The sequence below is a fragment of the Diadema setosum genome, chromosome 3 (genome assembly GCF_964275005.1).
Source record: "Diadema setosum chromosome 3, eeDiaSeto1, whole genome shotgun sequence".
Classification (NCBI taxonomy): Eukaryota; Metazoa; Echinodermata; class Echinoidea; order Diadematoida; family Diadematidae; genus Diadema; species Diadema setosum.
Genome location: NC_092687.1, coordinates 1,629,588 through 1,640,933, shown reverse-complemented (window position 1 = coordinate 1,640,933; position 11,346 = coordinate 1,629,588). Strand labels below are relative to the sequence as shown.

The following is an 11,346-nucleotide window of genomic DNA, read 5'->3' as shown; positions in this document are numbered from 1 at the left end:
CCATTGTAACGCCTTGAACCCAAACTTGGGAATGCCACTCCATCTCTGCAACACCTCCCTGGTCCTGCATGGTACAACCTGTACTTTCCCGCGCTACAGAGTTTAAAACCCAGCCTTTCCCACGTGCATAAAGAAATATTAAGCGCGCCGCCTTTATGAAAGCTTTACTTTGATTGGTTAGTAAGGTAGGCGGGCCAGAGATATATCCAATCAATACAGTCCGTATAGAAGCTACGCAGTTGCCACATCTTCACATGACGTGTTGCATGCATACCATTGTTATTCATTATGCATCCGTTCTCCGAAATGGTTCCGTGTTGAAATACATTATACAGCAGTGCAATAGGAGGTTTCTGTCGTTGTTCGGACCACATTCGGTTGACGAAATGTTGGCTGACTACCCAGTCGCTGTAGACTACAATTTCTCACCGGTGCAGAGGTACGTTTGTCATATTTATGCCACTAATCTGTCCAACAAGCTGGGAAATATCATCCGATTGAGCAATCGGTCCCACACGTTGAACTTCGTGTGAAGATTTCATGATTCTAAAGTCATGTGCGTCTACGGTGATGGAGTGTGCATGGTCGGTCGATGGTGATATTTTTCTAATTAAGTAGCCCGACCAGACGCCGTTGTGTACACCGACAGGGCTGTGTATAACTAAGATACACAGATACCATTGATACCATTGCATTGAATTGGGTCCGTTGCAAGCGTGCACATGTCCGACCTGTCCACACTGACCACACCACAGACGCCAGACGTGAGACGTATGTTTATACTAATGATAATATAGAATGCACTAGGCCTACATTTGTATCAATGATTGAATGGAATTAATGAGTCACGCATGTGATCCATGTGACTGAGTAACAGAGTAATAATCTGAATCTAAATATGAATTGTATGATATGAACCATGTGAACGATTGCTTCTTTCTACTGGGCTGCCGTACTGTACTGTAAATTTACCTGTACTTACTTGTAGTATCGATAATTGATTTGCCTTGAGCTTGCTTGACAACGGGCAAATCAGTGCAGTGTTCACTACACGTTGCGTGCTTTTAGTTTCAATCTCGCCAATCGTCAAATGGTTCTAATTGGTGGGAAGGAATTTTGGTGATTCACTGACGTGATAGAGAGTTTTGCTGGGTGGGACCAGATATTGAAATCTATTGTATTGAAATTATGGGTTGGACCTGATAGATATAAAATTAAAAACCTCTGTTCTTACATCATACATGTTGTCTTTTTTGTTTTACTCCAACTTTTGGATTTGGACTTCAGAGTTCGAGATGATTGTTATGAATATAATTATTTCTTTCCAGACAGACAGAGTGTCTACACTTCACCTGCAGCTGTACAAAATTTATTCAGCCTATGTGCTCCTTTGTGTACATACATTGGGTAACAGAAACTGCTTGACTGGAGTAAAAAAAAAAAAAAAAAAAAAAAAAAAAACCCAAAGAATTGTGAGAGAAATGAGGAGGCAAGACTAACCTTATTTCCATGGTGCATTACAGGTGGCATCCAGTTTAATTCAAAGCCATGCCAACTGCTTATATAAGTGTTTCATTTTGTTGTGACCTAAATGGGATAGCCTGATAAATTTATATCAGAGGAAATGTTGTTTCACACATCAAAAGAGGCATGGTTCATGCTTTATGTAAAACTGTTAAGTACAGACACTACAATATCCTGCAGTCTGAGTTTATGTGTCATTGCTTTGTTTTTCTTTCCCAATAAAGCCCCCTCTTCCACCGGCACTTTGATGATGACTTGCTGATTCCGGGGCACTATGAAGAGGACGCCGAGCTCCCATTGGTTGAGAACACAAGGTGAGCACCATGAGGTGTAGACCTACAACAATTTACACTAAAGTCTGTACCACACACACACATTGACACACACACACACACACACACACACATACACACACAATTTAAAAAAAAAGTTTTTGTTGTGTATGAACATAACCAAAGACTCCTGCAGAAAAAGATTGCTTTACATTCTAATTCTATTCTTTTTTGTAGGCAATACATACCTTGATACTTGACATCCAGATTTAGAATACAAAGCAGGGAAACAAAGTTAGAAGTCAATAGGTTTTGATGAATTATCATGCATCATCTTAGAGACATCTTAGTGTTAGGTTTTATTCATGAAGAAATTCACAATCAATTCATTAAAAAATGTAACAGTTACTTGGTACCATGAAACATGTAAATGCTCAGAAGTGATCGATTACTTTTTGGTTTCTACAGTTTAGTGAACTGCAGTTTCTGCAACTAACAATAATTACAAATTTTACAATGAATTTGGTTACTGAGGGACATTGCATTTTTATTCCATCTTTTATGAACAATTACCGTGATCTTGTATGAAAAACAACATTTTGAAAGAGTGAGGCATGCAAACAAATCATGTGGCATTTCAATCACAAAAATAGCAAAACAGACAAGTAATGTACTAGTTGTCATAATCTACAGACATTCCAAGAATATGTGGAATGTTTGAATTTATATCTTTGTGTTTGAAGTCTCATGCTGCAGAGAAAAGAGGACAATTGCATGCCTATCTTTTTTTTTCAAATAAAAAAAAGCAAATTCCATCACAGTGAATGCAACATTGCTTCCTTTGCTTTGTAGTAAGCAGGTTTACTCTTCAAGCCTCCCGCTTTGACTCTACTGTACTCCGGGTGGTCTCCATGATTGAGAATTCAACCACTTGCGAAATTGTCTCGAAGTCTTGATTTATGAAGAAGACTCGCTAAATATTTCATTTAGCATATGATTGGTCAATGATGCAATTTCTGAATATTTTCTTTTTTTCCTCCATTTCTTTCTCTCTTTTATGCTGTGTGAGAGATTTTTCATGCCTTTTGAGCTCTCAGACTGAGTGGTAAAGGACATTCACACCTCTATGATGATGGTGTTGATGATGATTATCATTATAGATATGTATGATGTATAGAGTAAATGAAGCAGTTCCTTAGCTCTGAAAAAATTATCTATTGTTTCCAGGTTACTCAACGAACTTCCCCATCTCTTGGATGACGATGATGTGAGTTCCATCTCAGCCAGCATCCAGTACTCGGAACCAATCGAATTCGACGACGACCAGAGGGGAACGCCTGATGATATCAAGACATGCCATGCCGGCACGCAGGACTGCCCCATTTCTGGAGGAGGGGTGGACGACGAGGCAGATTCGGAGGGATTCTTTGCTAGTATCAGTGGAGCTTACTTGAATAGCGGTTATCTAAGTTCTCTCCAAGATGCCAGTTTTGCAGGTAGGGATTGTTTAGATAATTTTTTTTTTTTATCTTTTTTTTTTTTTTTTTTGCCTTATGTCAGGGGTACCAGTTGTGAGGATCAAAAATGAAATTCATTCAGTAGTATAATATGTAATATTATCTTTTCTAGTGGTGTATTAGTGTGTTCTACCCTCTTCTCTTTCTCTCTGTGTTTATTTATAAAATTGTAATTCTTTACTTTCTTTTCTTTAAAATTAACTGCTTGTTTGTTCTCAGTTATCAGATGTGTGTCCGCTTATGCACATTGTAACATTCATACTGAGGTCAGCATGCACTTTATTCTTTATTTTGTGATTTGTGAAAGATTTATCTACTTTTGCCATGTGCTTTTATTCAAACCAGTCTCTTTTCAGCCCAAGTTTTATTCTATTTTTCTATCTAATCACCCTTTATCTACAAGTACAAGGATTCTATCAAGTCATGTGTACCACTTGTTCATCTTTTCCCCTCTCTCACCCAGATACCGTAACCCTTGACCTCCTTGACTCGCCGGACGCTGACTTAGACCTGTGCATCAATGAGGGCAGCAGCATCGAGGTGACTGGATCTGACAGCAGGAGGTCAAAGGCCACAAGTCAAAGGTCGACTTCCCAGCAGAGGAGGAGGCAGAAGAAGAAGAGAACAGAGGATAAGAGATGGTGAGGGTCGCTTGTCTCATGTTTAACCCATACAGTGCTTTGTCGCCAGTTGGCACACATACTGGAGTGCACTATTACCTCTGCCACGGAAGGAGGAGGTTAAAGGTCCTGTTTACCTTTGGGAGCAGTGATTTAAAAATGTCCAAGATATCACTTTTGATGCATATGTATAGGTCAGTGGTATCACACAACTTCTTACCATATAAAATTTTTGCAATAAAGCTTAAAATATAAGGATATATTACTATTTTTCTCATTAAACCATAACTGTAAATGGTTTAGTCTGGAAACCTTTTTATTATAACTATTGTTCACATTTTGTATATTTAACAATACTTAACATCGATAATACTGGCTCAAATTTTCACATTGGTTGTTTTTATCCCTAACTCACATTTTAAAACTATTTTGAAGCACTAATGCTGGGTTTTTGTTTTATCTGCAAATGGTAAATTATGCCTTTAATTCATCATCAGCGTTGGTTTGTCTGTTTGCAAAATAACTCAAAAAGTTGAGTACGGTTTAAAATGAAACTTGCGTAAAAGTTGATATTGCCACAAGGAACACCTTATTAAACTTTGGTAGTCTGGGAATTTTTATAGATTTTGGAGGGATTTTTATTTTTTTTTTTTGCATACCGGTACGAGGTCAATGAATTTGGGGTTCATGCTGTGCGCACTGGAGGTTTACATATATGCACACTAAAGCGCGTGCTCTGTTCGAGAAAGGCGCCGTGCAATGACATAAACGAAATGCTTCTTATTTTGGGAAATTGCATGCGTGAAAGGGTGGAAATGAGTTGCTGGCTTGGCGGAGGTCTGTGCACTCCGAGTGCTTTTCGAGTTTGCTAATTGGAAGAGATGTTTGGAAACTGGTCAATGCCAAAGAACAGAGATTACATAATTCCCCTTGTCCTCATTGTGTGATCTTTCTGTTGGTCTGAAGCACATTGCTACATCAGAGCCAAGTTAGATGAACTTTGCATGTTGTTCTTGATTTTGCTTGCTGTTCCCATGTTACCAGACATTACACAGCCTCATGTCAATAATAGGCACAGAAGCAGGAATGTTGCTTTGTATGAAAACAGAAAAATCAGTGAGCTAGATCAGTGAAATTTTCAGAAAAAGTCAGACACACACACAGAAGTTATAACAATCAAGGTTTAGAGAGTATTGAAGATATAGAGTGGCAGCTCTGTGTGATGTAGGTGTTGAGCTGCTTTCCTGTATGTTTTGTATTCAAGATCTCACAAATTTTCACTTTTCTCAAATATTTGGATGCAGACAGAACTTATCCGCTGAAGAAGACATGCAGAAACGTATTAGTCATATTGTATTCAGGTCTGAAGAAAAATTTTCTTGAGAGAAAAATGAAAATTGGTGACTTTTCACGCACAAACGGAATCGAGAGCTGCTCTACACCTACACATGCAGCTCATCAGTGCTTGGGCTTTTAAAGGGTGAAGAGAGTTGCTCTCAAGATTTCACAAATTTTCATTTGTCTCAAATATGTAGACACAGACAGACCTTATCAGCTGAGGAGGACGTGCAAAAATGTATTACTCTTATTGTATTCAGGTCTGAAGAAAAATGAAAATTGGTGACTTTTCACGCACAAACGGAATCGAGAGCTGCTCTACACCTACATGTAAAATTTGTAGCTCATCGGTGCTTGGGCACTTAAAGTGTGAAGAGAGTTGAATGGTACCCCTTCTCATCTCAATAAACAGGAATGAGATGACTGTGGAGGAGCAGGAAGATGTGGCCGAACACCTGTCTGCCGTCCTCCGCTCGCTGCTCGGTCCTCGTGAGAGGATGGAGGTGATGTCGATGATGTCTCGGGAGAAACGGTCGAAACTCAGCGACAACGACTTCGTCATCGGTATGTCCTGCTCTGTGGTACAGTGCACTCCAGTTATAACGAACATGGTTATAACGAAATTCCGGTTACAACGAAGCAAAAATATGGGCTGCAACAATATCCACTCTATATATTTTTTATTGTTTATTTGTTCAGTTATATGGAAATTTCGATATAAATGAAAGAAAACTGCTGGTCCCAAGGACTTCTTTATGGCGGTAGTCGACTGTAATGATAAATCTAAGTTGCATGGTCATGCACTCTACAAGTGTCTCCAAAAGAAAAAAACTGAGGTTTATGAATGATTGCTACTTTTTCAAAGCAGTTAAGCTCTGTGGGACTGGATGAAACATACCCAATTTTTTCTTCACGAACAGCGGTGTTACAATAAACAATTTCAGAAAAAAAAGGTGTGCTAGGATGATGATATGCATTCATAGATATCCTGATATTAACAGTGTGATTTTAAAAACATCTGCAAGCATGAGTTATCTTATTATATTTGAATACTAATATTCAGCTCAATCAGTGAATTAATACAATTTTAAAGATGAGCCATCTCAATGTTAAATTGTGCTTTTAATGCCAAGATTTACCGATAGACAAATAGAAAAAAGAAAATGCTGCAATATACAGGAACTCATTTCTTCTATGCGGGGAATCTCTAACTATTCTCTTGAAAAAGGATGAAAATTATTTCTCATTCTGAAGTCACTCTGGTTCTTGATCGCGAAATATGATGCTCACAAAGTGTAGTAGGTACGTATGTGGCATTCGGTACAACATCATACTGATACAGAGCAATACAAGGGAAACCCGAGGACCTAAAAACCACGACAATTACTTTGTTATATCAGGTTTCTCGCTGCGTATTAGGGTACAAAAAGATACAGTATAGCAAGATATGTTTACGGCATGAAATTTTCGTGAATTAAAGCCAATGGCTTTTATTGCGGCATGATTTTTTTTTTTTTGCAAATTGCCACTGGCATTCAGTGCAGACAATGTAGAGGAGAACTTTCGTGAACATTATAATTTCACGAATGTTGGCTCTTGTGAAATGTGTGATATTGAAATGCATGTGGAGAACATTTCAGGTTTTACAGTAGCAGTACAAAGAGTTGTTGCCTACAAAATCACATTGCGATATAAAGAAGAAGAAGAAGAAGAAGAAGAAGAAGAAGAAGAAGAAGGACGCAGGCCTTGATAGTATTAATGAACTAAGGACAGTCATGTTAGATAGACAGGTTTGGAGGTGCAACTTTGTTCATGGAACTCAGGGTTCGAAATTGGCGATGGTCCGCTGGCCATTGGCCACCCAAAATCATGTCGGACTAGCTAAAAATCATAAAATTCTGAAGTTACCAGTCCATCTAGCTAGCCAAAAAATCGCTTCAGTATCAAAATTGATTCTAAGTAGTCCGCCTGGCTAGTTGAAAAAAAAGTTAAGTGCGACCCCTGGCAACCTGAGTTGGCATAGGCGGAAGCTAATACATGCCCTCGAATTAGTAGTAGTAGTAGTATATAAAGAGGGCTTGTCATACCCAACCTCTTAATGAAGAGATTCCACTGTTCTCAGAGATGTTTTATTCATTGTTTCACACAGAGGCCCACATGCTGAGTGAGTCGATGCTGGCACGGCTGGAGACCTTCCTAGAGGAGAACGAGGCGAAGGGGGAGGCGAGCGACTCGGAGCTCCTCCTGGCCCGGCCGGAGCGGAAGCGGGGATGCGGCGGCAACGGCCGGCGGAGAAAGTGCGCCAGCCTTCCCGCCTCCCCTCAACACAGAGGGAGCTATGACGAGGGCACCTCGTCGTCGATAGGCAGCAAAATGGTGAGTTCGCGGCAAATGAAAGTCCCTACGATGATAAAGTTGGAAAAGATTGTGAGTCTTGTCTTCCTTTTTAACTCTCTGCATGCCACGGTAATTTCCTGTTCTTAGGGACCGTATTCTCTGGTGAAAAGGCCGCACCTCCGCACAAGCCGCATCACCACTTTGGCGACAAAAAGAAGGGAAAAAAAAGTGTTTTTTCCTTTCAAATTTACCCTTCCTTTTGCAAGTTTTGACAACAAATTCTGTTTGCATTTCTGCCTGATTTTGCATGCTTGCCAGTTCTCTTGTGTGTGTGCATGTGTGTGTGTTAAAGTGACTGTACAGTATTGGTTGAGGTGAGGATTCAAGTTTATAAAATTTTTTGGTGAGATAATGAGAAACCTCTCATGAAATATGAAAGATTTTGTGATTTCAAGAAGGATTCAACATTTATTTGATGAAAATTGTCCTTGAAATGGCTGAGATATCCAAAAAAGCGATCCTAATAAAATTGACAGGCCGCGACTTTTATTAGGAGCTCTTTGTTTTTCCTTGTTCATAGATATCAGTCATTTCAAAACCGTTTTTCATCAAACTTTTGATTCCTCTTAGAATTGTATGGTCTTTTACATTTCATAGAGTGGTTTCTAAATATCTCGTAAAACGTTACAAGCTGAATCCTCACCTCAACCAGTTCTGTACAGTCCCTTTAACACTAAATGATGCAAACTCCATGTCCCTTAATGTGGAGGAAAACTGAGTGCATGTGCGGGATTTTCTTGTACCAAACTACGCAATAAAACTCGTTTAAGAAAGTGTGTGCACGTTTGTGTTTTCATTCACACAGTTTGCTGTACAATGCAGGACATGTTGTGCAGTGGTCTGGACGGCTCTGCAAAGCAGCTTGTTGGCGCTGCGCGTAATCTCCCAAACATTGGCGCGGAAGCAACAGCGGTTGGTAGATAACAACAAATAAAGAAAACAAGTTGTGATAAATTAATTACAGAAAGAAGCGTTGTCTATATAAGATTGACTGATTCATTACATGATATTGAGTTGCTCATTGGCACATTGCATAGTCCCTTAGATGATTACGTGTGCAGTGGTTCAGCAGCTTATTTGCTAGGTTGAACATGCCATAACTTGGTTGTGGTGGCTTTAAGGCCATGCCCTGAGTTTATTGCGTCTTTTCAGTGAAAAATTTGTGCATCCTTACGGATGGAGAATACGGTACGTGTGTGAAATTTGTGCGCATTGGACTCGTTGGGAGAGAAATACAGGGGAGTGATACTCAAATATTTGTATATATTAATGGATTGAGTGAATGCAACAACAGTAGGAGAATGCATCAGTGAGGTTTCTGGACAATCCATTCAAAAGTTTTGATTTTTTAGAGTTTCGGTACTGCCGTTGCTGGATGAGAAGACTACTATAGACTACTACTGGCTTCCTTTGAAGCAACGGATAATTTTCAAACTAGTTTTGTTTGTCTATAAAATCCTCAACAATCAAGCTCCGAAATACCTATCTGTAGATGCCTGTTTGACTTTATATACACCTATTAGAAATTTGAGGTCATCTAGTGATCCGCTTTGTCTCACATACTCTGTTACTCGCACCTTAGCCGGTGATAGGACATTTACTGTGTCTGCTTCAAAGCACTGGAACAATTTACCACTTACCGTTAGACAGTCTCCATCAGTCAGTGTTTTCAAAAAAGCCTTGAAAACACATCTTTTTAGTAGCAACTAGTTCGTAGCTGTAACATTTATCCAATTACATATACTGTCGTACATGCTTTGAATTGATTGTAAGCGCTTTGGGCCTTGTGGGAAAAGCGCACTATAAATAATAGTAATAATAATAATAATGATAATAATAATAGATTGCATCACCACTGCAGGACAACGATATAAAGGCGATTTGAAGAAAATTCAGTATATTTCCATATATTATAGCATAATGAAAGAACGCTTATCTTACCTCTTTCAGAAAGCAAGAGGAATGATATTACCTTTAACATTATGTTAGTAGTGTAACAAGTCAAGAGAACGTGTACTTTACCTCCGCCAAGGGGAGGAGGTTATGTTTTCTTTGGCGTTTCTTTGTTTGTTTGTTTATCCGTGTGCAGTTGTAACTCAAATAGTTGTGAAGGGATTTGGATGAAACTTACACTTACAGGAATGGTTTAGAATGACACAAGTAACAGATGATTAAATTTTGGTAGTGATTCAGCAATTTTTGTGGATTTTATGAGGGATATTTTGATATTTTGGCAGGTAGGGTCAATGAACTTGGGAGCTCAAGCTGCGCATTTTTGAGGTTTTCATACGCGCACTAAAGTGCATGCTCTAGTTTCTGCTAAGGCAAGGCGCACCGCGCAGCTTGAAGTTGAGGACGCAACAAAAGCTTCTTTATTGGGATATCAGGCAACTTTCAGCACACATACAAAGTATGTATGGGTGGAAATCACTGATCTCTATGGAAGAACAAGATCAGTGGTGAAAATGAGCTGCTTGAAGGATGTCTGCGCTCTCAGAGTCACAGTGCTTCTACTTCCTTTTTTATTTTCTTTTTACCATCCTGCTGTGAAGTCATGGACTGTTGTAGTCCAATGTATGTCTCTCTGCTTTGACTGTGATCAATCACTACCTACTATGTCTGTAATTTTGTCGTCGTTTTCAGAGATCAAACCGACAAAAATCGCTACGGGCATGGCGCAGGAGATCCCGAAAAGATTACCGCCAAGCGTCAAAGGAGAGGAGGAGTGGATTATTTCACAAAGAAGAGGTAGACTGAAAATCCTTGCTATTTTCATTCTTTTTCCCGTTTATGTTACATATTTATCTCTATGCTTCATAAGTTGCCAAATGTATAATTTCTTTCTGAGCGTGAGTCTTCATGACTGATAAAGTGGTATTACTGTAGAATTGTCATTTGGGGAAAACAAGAAAGGTCAGTATTTTTTTTTTTCTATAGTCTCAAACAAATCACAGGTGTTTGTCATTCACTTTTACTTGTTCCTCTAGACATTGCCATGGGATGTTCTGCTGTAAAGCCAGACACATTTGCGGCTTGAAACTTTTGCAAATTGGAGCTGACATCATTTTTTTTTGAGGCATGAAACTTACCAAATTGCTGACTATGATGGTGTACATCCTTGTACTGGCGTTCAATGCATTGTGTTGACAAAAGGTTTTGTGTTTCGTGTGCATTAGACATTTGCAAATCTTGGCTCCTCCAGAAACTTGCAAAAGTTTTTATACACACATGTCAAACTTTCATGCAGCTACTATTATTTGTATGCAGTTTTATTTTTAACTTTGTGTACTTATCATTGACCAGAATTAACTTTAGCATTGTGTAAAGCAAGAAATATTCACTGCACAAATTCTTGCAAATTGGAGCCCACGGCCTTTTCATGGCGTGACATTTTTGTGAACCACCACTGGCATCCAGTGCATTAAATAAGAACTTTCATGTGCATTTTGATTTAAATCAGATTTATATTAATTTAATTAACATGCATACGAACATTTCTGGTTTTATATTATCTCGTGTAAGCATCACAAATCTTTTGTCTTACAGTCTTATTTCAGGATGTCCTCTGAACTCAACTGATTTCCTGATTTATTCTCTCTCATTTTCCAGGTTCTGTCACTATCCCAGAGTATAAAGGAAGAAGCCTCAGAAGAAGAAGAGATCGATATACTTGGATGA

The 11,346-nt window shown here is 39.0% G+C and overlaps 1 protein-coding gene across 1 annotated transcript; it reads left to right on the top strand.

The window, feature by feature from the left end:
- The first annotated feature begins 317 nt into the window (after positions 1-317).
- On the top strand, positions 318-11,346 carry LOC140226656 (uncharacterized). Its single transcript, XM_072307097.1, has 8 exons — positions 318-439; positions 1,749-1,838; positions 3,024-3,292; positions 3,777-3,954; positions 5,684-5,835; positions 7,421-7,647; positions 10,312-10,416; positions 11,278-11,346. Exons 1-8 carry the CDS (start codon positions 387-389, stop codon positions 11,344-11,346), a joined length of 1,143 nt encoding a protein of 380 aa, XP_072163198.1. The 5' UTR covers positions 318-386.

What these genes read in the sequence shown, in the direction of transcription:
- LOC140226656 (XM_072307097.1), top strand. Translation starts at nt 387, where the DNA reads ATGTTGGCTGACTACCCAGTCGCTGTAGACTACAATTTCTCACCGGTG. An exon ending in CCAAGATGCCAGTTTTGCAG is followed by an intron (nt 3,293 to 3,776) that starts GTAGGGATTGTT and finishes TCTCTCACCCAG; the next exon opens with ATACCGTAACCCTTGACCTC. An exon ending in CGTCGATAGGCAGCAAAATG is followed by an intron (nt 7,648 to 10,311) that starts GTGAGTTCGCGG and finishes CGTCGTTTTCAG; the next exon opens with AGATCAAACCGACAAAAATC.